The sequence below is a fragment of the Sylvia atricapilla genome, chromosome 1 (assembly GCF_009819655.1).
Source record: "Sylvia atricapilla isolate bSylAtr1 chromosome 1, bSylAtr1.pri, whole genome shotgun sequence".
Classification (NCBI taxonomy): Eukaryota; Metazoa; Chordata; class Aves; order Passeriformes; family Sylviidae; genus Sylvia; species Sylvia atricapilla.
In genome coordinates, this window is record NC_089140.1 from 150,462,920 (window position 1) to 150,477,429 (window position 14,510).

At 42.6% G+C, this 14,510-nt stretch overlaps 1 protein-coding gene across 2 annotated transcripts in view; it reads right to left on the reverse strand.

Annotated features, from left to right (window-relative positions):
- Positions 1–14,510, reverse strand: part of TSNARE1 (t-SNARE domain containing 1) — a 356,889-nt gene that overhangs the window by 293,558 nt on the left and 48,821 nt on the right. For both annotated transcript variants that reach the window (XM_066336834.1, XM_066336823.1), the window contains exons 2-3: positions 10,309–10,386; positions 3,138–3,207 (exon numbers count right to left, since the gene is read on the reverse strand). In XM_066336834.1, the coding sequence (XP_066192931.1) occupies positions 3,138–3,207; positions 10,309–10,386 (148 nt within the window). The remainder of the gene's footprint in view (positions 1–3,137; positions 3,208–10,308; positions 10,387–14,510) is intronic.

Genomic DNA, 14,510 nt, shown 5'->3' on the forward strand with positions numbered 1-14,510 from the left:
AGCAAGCAGCACACAAATATTTGTGCTGGCTCTAGGAAGAGCTTCGACCAGGATTATTCACTTTGGGTCTGATATATACCCTGCTCACAGCAGCAGCCAAGTCTGTCTCACTGACTAGAACTGGCACTCCATGTGGGATGAACTCTCCCAAATTTACTTGCCACAGATGCAACCCTTATTCTGAAAGACTCAGCTCTCAAAAGCAGAGAAACCATTTAAGAAAAGGGAATAGACCAATTTGACAGTAAGAATCCTGCCCTCATCTGATGTCTGTGTGAGTCCTGTGCTTTAGAGGCAGAAGGTCTACCTGGATTTGAAAAGGAAACAGGTAACTTTGGGGTTTTTTTCCTGTTTTTTCAGGACTCTGTAGCTAGGTAAGCAAACACTTCTGCAGTTCACAGTCCAAAGTGGCTGAACGTCCTGTGTGGCAGAACAATCCACCATTAATCCCTATTCCCAAACACTCTGCCTTCCCTCATCTGCCTAATTTTAGGTGGCCTCATTTTAGGCAGAGTGACAGCCACTTAACAAGTAGAAATTGTGGCCATTTTGCTACTTAGACACCCAAACCCATTATCACTTTCCCAACAGCCAGGGCTATAAACCTGCCAAATGTTCCCTCACTGCTCCCATCTTCCAAGCTAGAGGGTGTTCAAGGAGAGACATGCATCAGCCTCTGAAGGAGAGGGGTCAGGGAGCAGAGGAGGAAGATTAAGCCATGATTTGCAGCTGGGGAAGCAGAAAGCACTGCCCCAAAGGTCTCACCTGAAGAGCTGACCCTCCTGAGCAGAGATCTATGCAGCCCTGCCAGCTCTAGTGATTCATGGCATGCAGCTTTTTGCTGGTGCAGCTCTCATAGGAGACAAGCAGAAGTTTTTGCAGGGCTCTAGAGGCTGTTTGCCTGCATCTGGTGATGAGAAAGGGGGGCAGTGGAAGGACATGTCAGTGTTGGGACAGGGTGACAGAAAGGGAGGATGGAGGGCAAGGGAGCTGCTGGTCCTCCTCAGCAGAGCACCCTGGTACTGCTCTGTATGGAGGTACAAGAAGTCAAATGGGAGAAATGGGAGAGCTATTAGACCATGGGGAGAGGGGGTGAACCACAAGACAGCTGGAGGAATTCTGGGGCTGATGGCAGGGGTAGGGAAGCACGGTTAAAATTTAAAAAAGCTGCATTTAATTATCTAGACAATTAGCAATAATTCCGAGATCAAAAAAATAATTCGTGCAATTAGTACCTTATGCATCTATTTATGTAACTGCTCAGGAAAGAGGAAAATTATCTAGCCATGTTTCTGGAGTGCTCTGAAGAGTTGAGGAATTGATTATTTCATTAAAAAAAAAAAAAAAGAGAGAGTAGTTTAGGAGAGCAAACACAATATCTGCATGATACAGAGCCTTTCCTGGGCTAAGGATCTCCAGCAGTTATTAAGGTGCTTTATGCTGCAAATAATTTTGTACATGTAAACATCTTTCCTGATTACATCGATCTCCACAGGCTGACTTTTTAATCCTACATCCTCTCCAATCTCCTAAATTTACTTTCAAATCTTCTGACTATTACTATTACTATTTTTAATCCTCTGGTTTGTAAAACAGAGCACATACGAATTAGGGTAGATCTGATGCCCTGATGGAAGCAATGGATTGGAGAGAAATAGAGAGACATTGCAAACAGGTTTGAGAGTTTATATTGCATAGAGAAGTTCAGTCAAGTCCATCAGACAAATAAAGAAATAAACCTCAAATTCTCCTCTTTTTTTCACAGCCAAATCTCAGCAGGAACAGCAGTCACACACAAGAGATCAGAGACATATCCCATACTGTTGATTTTTGCCTGCAAGCTGCTTGAAGGGAGTCACCTTTAATAAACTGTGCTCCATTTGGAGAATGCAGCACAATTTGAATTTAGAATTCCGTAATTAGCACACGCGCAATGAGAGCTAACTGTGCATGTTTGTGTGTACACAGCTCTGGAAGAGGGAGTTTAATGAACTGTGTCTCCTGCAACTGCAAATCAAGTTTCATTTTGTCAGTGTTCTGCCATGTGATGCAGCTTCCAACACCACAATGCACTTTTTCTCCTATAAAACATCTTTTCCTTTTTTTTTTTTTTTCTTTTTTTTTTTTTTTTCTTTTTTTAATATGTATATATAGAATCACAGAATGGTTTGAGCTGGAAGGGTCCCTAAAGATCACAGGATTCCAATGCCCTGTGCCATGGGCAGGGACACCTTCCACTGTCCCAGGTTGCTCCAAGCCCCATCCAACCTGGCCTTGGACACTTCCAGGGATGGGGCAGCCACAGCTTCTCTGGAAAACTTGTGCCAGGGCCTCACCACCCTCACAGGGCAGAATTTCTTCCCAATATCCAATCTATACCTACTGACTTTCAGTTTGAAGCCATTTCCCCCTGTTCTGGTATTACATGCCTCTGTCACAAGTCCCTTTTCTCTTTCCTCTTGGTTTCCTCTTGGCCAAGTAGAACTGAGGGATAAAAGAAAAGGAAAAAAAAAAAAAAAAAGCTACAGAAACATCTGTTCTGGTTTAACTCCAGCCCGCAGCTAACCTCTCTCAGCTCGTTCATTCACTCTTTACTCACTGGTGGGGTGAGAAGCAGGAAAGGCCTTGACTCTGTGTAGGAACTGCTCAGCAGTAACTAAAATATCCCTGGATTATCAACACTGCTTTCATTGCAAATCCAAAACATAGCCCCATACCGGCTACTGTGAAGAAAATGATAAAATTATCTCCATCCCAGCCAAAATCAACACAGCTTCCTACTCCAGCTTCACTTAAAATAAATATCCACCACCTCTAACAACAAAAAAAAACCAACCAGCAACAGAAAAATAACAACACCTCCAAGAACCACAGAATGCCCTTTCACCGTGGGCCATTTTTTTTGTTATCTCCTCACCATTCTCTGCCACCTGAAACCAGCACAAGCAAAGCTTTGTAGGATCAATACACATCCTACTGCCATTAATCACCAACAGGAACGGAAAAGAACGAAGTAATCCTGACAAAAAGGTGTCCAGCTATAATAAAAGGGAGGAAGAAAGGGTGAGGATAGATGAGGGGAAAGAATGAAAAGTCTGGGACAAAGAAAGATCTGCAACAATTTAAAATTAACTCACAGTCCATCCTGCAGCTCCTGAGTGTCATTCGAGGTCCCCAGGGATCGAAGACTTCTTTCCAGAGAGGTCACTGTCAACAGCAGAGAAAGCAAAGATAAGGAAGCAGCACATCTTTTCAGAGAAAAAAAAAGGAAATACTGGATCTTAATTCAGATGTTTGTCTTTTATTTTTATTTTTTAATACAGTGAAGTATTTGAAGAAGTAACCTGTGAGACCAAGAGGACAACCAGTAGCCACTGCCACAGGATGGTAAATTGGGCCCTCTGGAAGCATAAATGGTGAATCCATGGAAAACATGCCATGACATGATGGAATATGACCCCTTGTCAGGAAAACCTCAGTTCCATAGACCTTACACAGATCTCTGACTCTTCCAGCCTTGAGGTGACACAGAATTGTGCACTGAACATTTCTAGCTGGAAATGTGCCCCTGGTGAAGAGGCAAGAAATTGCATAATAACTATTTATTGCTCTGAATTATAATTAAGAGGCAGAACACTGATGTCTACTCTGCTATCTTCCATCTTCTTGTTCAAGATCTTAACACTCAAAATGTTTTCTATCTTTTGGCTAAGAAAAAATGGAAATGTGATCATCTCCTGTGTTTGTGCTCAACAACTTCTTGGGCTTTTCCATCAGAAGAGAATACCCTAAAAGCAGTTGGAAGGTGCAAACATGGTTTGCTTTGTAATTTGCAATTACTTCAAATTTAAGAAATATCTATATATATGTGTGCATATATAAAAGCAGAAATCTAGGAGTACTGTTGTCTTTTTCCACCCTTGAATTTCACTGTCTCAATTCACTTTCAAATTAACAACAGGTCACTACTTTTGGACTCAGCACAGTCAGCATGCAAAGCACTTAAAGATTTCCCACAATGGAACATGTGAAATAAATCACATTCTTGATATTTACACGTGGGATTTCTCTCAGGACGTTTCCAATTGTAAAAACCCAAAACCCGTTATCACTCACGCTTCAATATTTAAGGATAGAAATAAAACAGATTAAAAACATGGCTCAATTATTTCTGCAGAAATTTAAGAAATCCTCTATTTTAATGACTCTGCAGACATGGACTTGGCCTGTAATTTTGAACAAGTCACTTAATTATATTTCCACTGACAGACAAAATCCGCTCTTCTCTTTTGGGCTCTGCTGGCTTGACACCAAAAGTCACTAAACAACATAAAAAGTAGCTAATGTGCCTGAACTACATGAATATTCAAAAAACACCTTGAATACCACTATATATTTCCATCAATGTTAGTCCTCAATAACATATTTTACTGCAGAGTTTGGAGATTCAAACCACGTAAGATAAAGCCTCAAGGAATTGTCTATAACTGAGCTAATAATTATTTTTCTTTGCTGGAAGCACAATGTTTTAAAGAATAAATTGGAGGTTTTCACTAATAACCACTTGCTTCTGTAGGAGGTAGCACTGACCCTGTAGAGATCTCATGGATAGTATAATTCCCTCTTTCCCTCTCCACAATCAATTTCCTGTAGAATCTACATGCTGTCCAGTTCAAATACAAAATTTTGCATCAACTAAAAATATTTGTGAAACCATCAACCCTTTGGAACAAAGCAGAGTGGAGTCCTTGGAGAACAGACAGCAAGCCAAGGTGAAGAAAGGACTTTTCTGTGGGCACAGAATTTGTAAGAACAAGTTAATGTCATGTGTGCAACTCCAGAACAAAAACAGCAGCTACAGCCTCCATGAACCTTTTTAACCTGACCTGCAAAAATAAGGACAATTCAAAGTCAGTTTTGCTGCCACCTGCCTTGGAGAAGATTGGAGTGGGAAGTAGTTTTGCTACTGAACAAAACAGTTCAAGACTTCACACTTGTGCCATTTTACACTAAGGCAAGCCCAGGAGCTGTCAGATTTGTTCAGCACTTTGGAAAACCTACAAAAAATACAAAAAGGTGAAAAGAATATGAGACATGAATGTGAGGGGTGAGGAAAGTGTTTGTCAGTCAGATGAGAAAGTGAGCTGTGATTAAGTTCTTTTCCAATAATTTTACCTAATATTCCAGTTCAAACGTAGTATTTAGACAACCAAGTAAATGTCAGTTATCTCAAAATGACAAGATATGCACACTGGAGGAGCCAAAGGTTATCATTTGATATAGCTCTTATCTGGAAAACAGCAGGACTAAGACTCCAACAAGAGTTTCCTGAATCTCAGGAAAGCCAAAATATCCTGGGCTGCATCAAAAGAGAAGTGGCCAGAAGCTCAGTGGAGGTGATTCTCCCACTCTGCTCTCCTCCCATGAGACCCCACCTGGACTGTATCCAGCCCTGGGGCCCCCAACACAAGAAAGATGTTGACTGTTGAAGAAAATCCAGGTGGCCATGGAGATGATCAGAGGCCAGAGCATCTCTGCTCTGAAGCCAGGCTGGGACAGCTGGGATTATTCAGCCTGGGGAAGAGATGGCTCCAGAGAGAACTTGGAGCACTTTCCAGTTCCTAAAGGAGCTCCAAGACAACTGGAGGGGAACTCTTGTCAAGAGCAGGAAGTGATAGGACAAGAGGGAGAGGATTTACACTGATGGAGGACAGGTTCAGACTGGATATTAGGAAGAAATTCTTTACTGTGAGGGTGCTGAGGCCCTGGTACAGGTTTCCCAGAGAAGCTGTGGCTGCCTCATTCCTGGAAATGTCCAAGGCCAGGTTGGACAGGGCAGGGAGCACCCTGGGATAGTGGAAGGCCCATGGCAGGGGGTTGGAAGTGATCTTTAAGGTCCTTTCCAAACCAAGCCGTTCTATGATTCCATAAGTAAATGTGAGCTACTCTGAGATAAATCTAACTTAGTTCGACCAAGGATGAATTCATCAAAATATCTGCAGTTCCTGTGCTGGATGAGGAAAATCTCTCTCAGTGTGCCAGTTCTGACCAATTTGACCAGAGGAGTAAAACATCAAGCTCTGCTGGAGGGATGTGTGAAGCCATTCTTAAAACAGGAATCCTCTCTTAAAAGTCTTGTTCTTTTTGTTATTAAAAGGCACAGAAGTCTTGTTCTTTTTGTTATTAAAAGACACACATGTCCTCCAGAATGAGAGACATTCATAAGGCACCAGTGATGTTGGGGCTGCACTGATTTACTACACTGAGAGCTTGGCCCCCAGCTGTCTTGTGCCATTTCAATCCTTAAATCAATGGGGGATAAGAAACCATCCTGAGATGGCATTGGAGACTCTCTCACACCTGTGGGAATCAGAAAAATCCTTTGCTCAGCCTTTAGGATTGAAGAAATGGGACTGCACATGGCACCCACCTGCTATGGGCAGTCACTAATGAGTGAGGAGCAGGAATTAGAGAGGAAAGAGACCCAGGAGGGAGTTCAGGTTCTCCATCTGGCCAGCACAGGTCTGATTCCTCCAGTATATCCTCCACTGATCAGACAAGATGCACCAGAGCAACTCCATTTAGGAAAGCCATTTATTGTACTTATTTATAAGATACTTACTAAGAGGCAGCTAAAAGCTGCACACACACACACAAAAAAAACCCCAAAAAAACAAAAAACCAAGGTCTCGATAAAAGTATTCATGAAAAAAAAAAAAAAAAAAAAAAAAGAAGCCATAAATGAGACAAATTCAGGCAGTATTTGAGCTCCTTTTTATGTCCTGATAGGAAAATCAACTAAATTTAAAAAAACTTCAAAACAGGAAAGTTGCAAAAGTCAAGGCACTGTGTGACAACCTGGTCTAGTGGAAGGTGCTCCTGCCCATGGCAGGGGCAAGATGAACTTTAAGGTCCATTCCAACCCAAACCATTCTATAAGTCTATGATTCTGTGAACCTTCCCCATTTTCAGCAGGGACAGCACCAAAAGATTAAGAGAAAGAAAGGAGATGCAAAGAGTAGGAAAAATCTCCCTCTACCCTTTCACACTTCTATAAGAGATGATATTAAAAAAAAATTCTGTAAGCTCATGACCTGGCAGGGGAGTGATCCAGTGGCATATAAACAGAACCAGCTGTCCTGGCTAAGGTTTTTTATTCAACAAATGAGGAAGATTTCCATTTTCGTGGCAGAAAAAGGGAGCAGGGAGCATTTATAGGAGAGAATAATCACGATCAACTCAGAGCTATAAAATCCCCCTTGGTCAGGAAGCAAGTCCTGAAGTGCCCAAGAAGAATTTAAATCACCCCAAAGGCTCAGAATTCTGTAAAAAGAATAAGGACAGCAAAGAGGGACAAAACACACAGTGTTTATTATTTCTGCAGTGTTACTCAATAAAATGCAATGGTGCCTTAAAATCCTGGTACAACGTTGACTTCTTGTTTCATTAAAAATTGTAATCCCCCAAAGGCATAAAAAAGTATTGCTGAGATTGGCCACAACCTGGGATTTTTAGAATCTAAACAACAAAAGCATAACATGGCCAACTCCTGACAGCTTGGAACAGCCTGGCCAGGGAAGTCACAACTCCTGCTCAAAAATAATCTGACAAGGCACTTCCCAAGGTTTAGTGGCCTTGGTGGCCTTCAGTCAAAGCTTGGACTTGGAGATCTTGGAGGCCTTTCCCAACCTCCATGATTCTATGGCTCCTTGATTGTTCAGCACCCCAAAAGGGACAAGAACATTTCAGGGGCACAGTTAACAACAGGGAACCTGAAAAACCCCAGAGAGGATGCAGCAAGCCAAGGAGAAGGAGGGAAAGAACAGCTGTGATGGGATTTATGCAATCTGTAGGACTTTCAACACACCATGTCCAGCACAAGAGGAGTAACCCAATCACCTAGTGAGCATCTGGAATGTAGCTGTCTCTTACTCAGCCACTTGCCTGGTACTACACAAAAAACATCACTGACTAATTTTCCATGCTCCAAGTCAGAGCTTCCCGAGTTTCCTGAAGAGACTTTATGGTGCAGAAAGAATCATGAGCATTCTTCCCCATTTTCTAACCCTAAAAAGTTCTTTACCTAAAGTGAATTAGATCTGCCAAATCTCAGCAGTACACTCAGGAGCCTTCTCCTGAAAATCTCTAACCACGTTTTGGGGGGAAGACTATAAAAAATAAACTGAATGAAAATGATTTTGTCAGACAAAAAATAATACGGGTAGTGAACAGAGCAACAACAGTAGAGTATTTTATGGGCATTTCTTCAACCTGAAAGCACTTTACAAGGCATTATAGATTCATAGATTCATAGATTTTAAAAGCCAGAGAGAGCAATTCTGATTATCCAATCTGATTTTCTCCCATAAAATTTTTGTCCCATCACTACCACATCAAGACTGTGGACTGCAGCTGGACTAAAGTATATCTTATAGAAAAGACATTTAAATCTTGATTTAAAGGTTTGTGGCAAAGCCAAATCCATCAAGACCCCTCCACAAGCAGTTCTAATGGCTGGTTATCCTCATACAGAAGGATTGAATTTGTCCAGGTTTAACTCCTATCTCCTGATCTCCTTCTGTGTGAGAACGATAGATTAATGAGCCCATTGCTATTTATTTGATGTCTTTCCTCCTAGAGAGCCACTTACACAGTACGACTGAGTCCTCTTGGATGTTCTCAAACAGAAATTTGGATGGCACAAATTTTAAAGTCTTATTTTCAGACGTCAAACAGTTTTGGCTTTTCTCTGCACCCTCTCCATTTTTGCAAAATAGTTTTAAGCACAGGCATTGTCATTACCTCCTTCACAGAACACTCAATTCAGGCAACTCTTAAGAGTAAAGACATCATCACCATCTCAAGAGGAGAAACAAAAACAGTGGTTGTCAAACACGAATTGAAGGGGTTAAGGCAATTCTAACAAAGGATGAAAATTGGGTGGTGGCACTTCGAAAGAGAAGTGCCATTCACCTTTAGGTTTTCTCAGGATAAACTCCACCGTAGAAGGAGTGGTGATTAAAGCACAGGGGCACATCAAGTCAGCCCTAACCCGGCCAGTTTGGACAAGAACAGCACACACAGACTCATGAGAAAGTTGCACAACTTCAGCTTGAGCCCTCAGTTTGGAAGCAGAAGTGCTACTACCACTCATCACTGGCATTGTCAAATTAAAACTGTTGCTGCTGGGGCAGCCAAAATTGGTGCTAATGCAGGTATTTGTGTGTGTTGTGGTGTGGTTGTTCACCCACCTGCAAGCCCAGTACCCATGAACACAGCTGGGAGGTTCAAGCTCCCACAGCAGCCATAATCCCTGTTTTATATGGGATATGTGTCACCAATAAAAGGGTCACTAAGCCCTTGAAGTTATAGAAAAATAACTTGAATTTTCCTGGTAGATGGAGCATACACAACTCACCTAAAGTAGAGACAACTACATTTTAGAAGTTTTTAATTCCCATTCTTGTTCTAACAAGAATCTCCTTGGTACAACGACCAGAGCTCCACCCCTGGGACACCTTGGGGAAGAATTACACAAATAAGGAGGCACTAAAATCCTTTCCCTACACCTAGGCCAGGCCTCTCTGTCACTCAAGATACAGAAGCAACAGACAAAGAAGCTGTCCAGGTGATTCCAAAGCTATTTCAAGGTCTATTGTAAAATCATCACTGATAATTTCTGATCTGTAGGCAACACTGGGGTGTGTTAGAACTGGAGTACAGTGGCATTACCTTCCACTCAGCAATGCCAGCAAGATGAATTCCTCCAACCTAACCCAACAAACTGATGAGGCAGAGCTTGTTTCAAAGGAGGGAGGACTCTGCATCTCCAGGGGTTGGGGAGATATGAGCAGCAATAGCACCCCTGCCCAACCTACAGAGTGAAGAAGAGCAGAGTTTTGGTGCTGGTGTTTTTCTAAGGGAGATGGATGTTTTGCAAGCTCATGTGACAGGCTCTCAACACAGCAGTGCTGCAACATATTTGAAAATGAGCCTGGCTTGTTCCACCTTTCTGAGCTCTAGCTCTCTATTGTAACAGATGACACAATTAAAAATAGAAAAAGGATGTGGTCTCAGCAAGGATTGGAATATATCTGTGCCTGTTGGATGGAACATATGGTGGAATATTTTTACATCTTATAAGGAGCTGTGTATTGGACATGTGCTGCTGCTCGTGAGATGCAGCAGCAGAAAAGCTGCATTAATATTTGCTCCCTGACGAGGGGAGCTGCCAGGGGCCGTGTCCATGCACAGGGATCATCAGCAGGACAGCACAGAAAGCGCCAGGAAACCTTTCATTTTACGCACCGTTGGAGTTAATCCGGAAGACGTTGGCTGAAGTCTCCTGAAAAAGTTCCTGCAGTTCGCTGGGATCAATCTGGGTGGCTGTAGAGAAAAGAGAAAAACGAAATGTGTTAATACTGGACACCACCAATCACTTGGGGGTGAATAGGGGACAATGCTTTGAAAGGGGATGTAGATTCCTCCTTGCTGCAGAAATTTAGCTCAAGTAGGGTGGTCTGATGCAGCCTGGAACGTGGAACTTGCACTGGACAGACAAATCCAGCACCACCAGGACAGTGAAGCTGCTGCTGCAACACAGTTGGTACAGCCCACATGGACTGAGATGGCCGTTTTAGGGATTATCAGCCATGAGAATATAAATAATTCCACCTCACTTATGAAGGAGGAGTATCAGAAGCATGACTGCATGAGAAACCACAATGCCAAGTGATGGTCAACCAACACTTTCCAGAGAAGGAAGGCCCGAGAGCAGGTCCTGCCTGTGGAAAATGGGGAGGAAGCTGTGAGCAGAGGACACCTGCTCTGTGGGGTCAAAGCTTTTGGGGAAGAAGGGAGGTGGGAGCTCAGTGGGGCCATGACACAGTCCTCCCCTAACACCCAAGAGAGCCTCCTCTTCTTTCTGCTCCTTCCTGATAGCTCAAATGCAAGGGACAACGACTCAGTGCCAGGAATATCTACTGCTGCTGCCCAGAAAATTCTCACAACTTCATTCCCAAGGTCCCTGCTTTAGCCAAGGTACTCAAATTTGCCCTACAAAGAGAACACCGAAGTGAGGGTTTGAACATTTTGGGGTTTCAGGTTTGGTGGAAGATGGGGTGAGGTTTTTTTGGTTGGTTGGGATTTTGCTTTTGTTTGTTTGGTTTTGTTTTTCTTTCTGTTGTTGTTTTGTTTGTTTATTTAGGATTTTTTGTCTGTTTGGATTTGGGTTTTTTTTTGTTTTGTCCAGATTTTATAGCTTTGTTTCCCAACTTTAAAATCCTTTAAACTGTCCCCAACTTCTCCACAGTTTTATCATCCCCAGAGAAGGAGTAAGGTGGGGTTGGATTGAGCTGTACTAGAGAATCACAGAATGGTTTGGGTTGGAAAGGACCTTAAAGATCATTCAGTTCCATCTCCCTGTCCTGGGCAGGGACACCTTCCACTATCCCAGGTTGCTCCAAGCCCCATCCAACATGGCCTTGGACATTTCCAGGGATGGGGCAGCCACAACTTCTCTGGGCAACCTGTGTCAGGGCCTCCTCACACTCACAGGGAAGAATTTCTTTCTAATATCCACTCTAAATCTACCTTCCTTCAGCTTACCACAATTAATTATGGCTGTATTAAGTCCATCTTACAGAGAAAGGATACATCACATAAATAAGCTTTAACCAGGCACTTCAACTTGGATTGATCACAGTCACCAGAGAAACACTCATTTGTAACCATGACTTTGTAATCAGTTTTATGGCAGCAGCTTTCCAGAAGATTTTTTTATACTTTGTCACCCTCCTGTGTTGGCTTTTGTGGGTTTCCCAGGAGCTGCTTCACCTGAAGTTTTGGTCACACCCTGAAGCACCCCAGGGCTTGTCCACCCAGCAGAGCCCAACAGCACCTGCTATTATCCAGCTGCTCCTCTGAGCTGAAGCATCTCAGACTCCAACAGGAGCTGAGATTCATTTATTCGAATCAGCAGAACTGGAACTCTTACCTACTCTGCATCCCTTAACCAGACTTCCCTAAGCTGCTGAAACACCACACACTCAACCTGCACTCAGCAGAGCAGAATGACAACGATGGAGAGAGGCAAGAATGAGGGAAATTGGGCAAAATGAGAAGGCTGCTGGATGGACTGCTCAGGGCAGGGCTGAGGATGCATCTCCCTGTGCTGGAGGAGCAGCTGCACATCCAGAGAGCAGATTTTCCACTGCTTCTCACATTCACCGAGACGGCTCATCCCTGTAACAGCTGTAAATAAAGTCATGGATCAGCCTCTCAGGATGACACAAATCCAGGGTATTAAACGGTGTTTAATCCAAATGCACAGGGCCTCATTGCTAGAGATTTTCCCACTCTTCTCTTCCTGCAGTTTGTCCTAAAACAACTGTCCCAGACACTCCTTTCCTTTGTTCTACAGAGGAGGCTGCAGAGGAGCAGAAGTCAGCGTGGGCTCCCCTGTCCCCCAGGAATTTCACTTGTTCCTAACAAGGTCCAGCTCTCATTAAATCACTGGTGAAATAGCAGCACAGGATAAGATTTTTATATCCTTACAGACTGTGATTACCCCCATTTTAGGAGTTTTTTCTTGGATTTTCAGGGTGCTAACATGTTCCAGAGAAAACTGGTCTGCACATTTTGGGATAGAACTCATTTTGGGATGGGTAGGGGTTTGTTTTAGAGGAGGGGAGAGGATTTGTTTAACTTATTTATTTCTATTCTTTCCTTAGAAGCACTAAATTTACCTCAACAGATATTTATCCTGGCCCAGTGATGCTGAGTCCACATGCACTGAGGTACTGAACAAAGCCTCAGATGAACCATGAAGCAACCAAACCAAGGGTTGGGAACTCTCTCAAGAGCTGTAATCACCCAGCTGGGAACAGCATTGCTTTAAATCCCCAAATAATCCAGGCTGCAGACCTCAGTGTGTTCCCACATGGGGACACTCCTGCACAGCTTCCAGCCTCAGGGACCTCTGAGGAGCCATTTCCAATGCCAAAGTCACCAAGAGTAAAGATGAAATATCCCAAACATTGCAAAAGGCAGGAGCAGCACCAATTTCACTGCACGGACTGTGCACACCTGAGAAGGAGACACAGAGCAAGAAGCCAGAGTTGCTCCATCATGTTAAAAACTACCCAAAAATTCAGGTGCTAATTTGGGAGGGTGAGATTTATTTGTATATTTTTGCTGGGTGACCAGTTTTCTCATCCTGTGCCAGAATTCCCTAATGGGAAAGAGATAATGCATGAGGATCATATTCTGACATCATGAAAATAGTTATTTTATTAAGCCTCCTCATATTCATTGTAGCCAAAATTATTTAAATGGAAGAGGTCTCTGAGGTTATGAACTTCTCTTCAAAGGCCTCTCAGTCCACATCTATCTAACAGTATCCACAATCACACTCACACCTAAACAAATTGCAAATTACATTTAAAAAAACCAAAAAAAAAACAAAAAAAAACCAAAAAAAAAAAAAAAAACAAAACCACAAAGCAAAGGAAATCTTTGTCCAAAATTTCCAAACAATTACTCTGAAAATTCAATTCATGGAGAATGGTTTTTTCTGAGAAAATTGCACTGTGTCTGGTTTGCAGTTTTCCTGCCCTAAACTTTTATTTCATGCCACAGCACGCTGCCAGTTCTGGCTTTTATTTAGTTTTTATTTTGCAAAAGAAAAGAAAATAGTAACAAGAAGGTTGTTTTAACTACTCCAATTTCAAGCTTCAACACATCAAGCTGAGATGTTGTAGCTATTCATGGAGGATGCAGCAGTTCAAGCAGACAAGTAGAACAGTTTAAAAACAGCAGCAGAAAGCAAAGCAAAACTGCATCTGTACTGCCAAGGAAGCCAAACCAAGACTGAGAAGGAAAGTGGCTGTGAAATCTGATAAAAAATTAAACATCTTTGATTACAGCAAGTAAATTCTTAAATATTATGATTGCCCAAGAGGGATTAGGAGGTTTCTGATATGATGAACAATGATGAATGAAATGATGTTATGCATTAAATACATGCCCTGACACTATCAGAGTTCAGAGCCACAGCTGGGAAAAAAATGACTTTTATTTACACTGTGGGTCCTCAAGGCTGTGAAGGTTTTGCAGTGGATGTGTTACAGAATCCCACATGCAAATGGTTTCTCCTTTACTTCCTTAACTGGACATTTCAAAAAAAACCCAAAAACATTTGTACTGTTTCCATTTATTTTCCCCATTGATTTTTCCAGGAAAATCCTCCTCGGATCCCAGGACAACCCAACTTCCTCTGCTATCAGTTCCACCTCCTCCCTGCCTAGCATATAGTGCTGTCCTGCAACATTTATTGCTGTTCTGTTTATTTGTATTCACAGAAATCATATAATCTTTGGGGTTGGAAGGGACCTTAAATATCATCTGTTCCTGCCACCATGAGCAGGGACACCTTCCACTAGACCAGGTCACTCAACCCCCCACCAAACCATTCCTAAAGCAGCAGCAGCAGCTAACAGTGGCATTTCTGA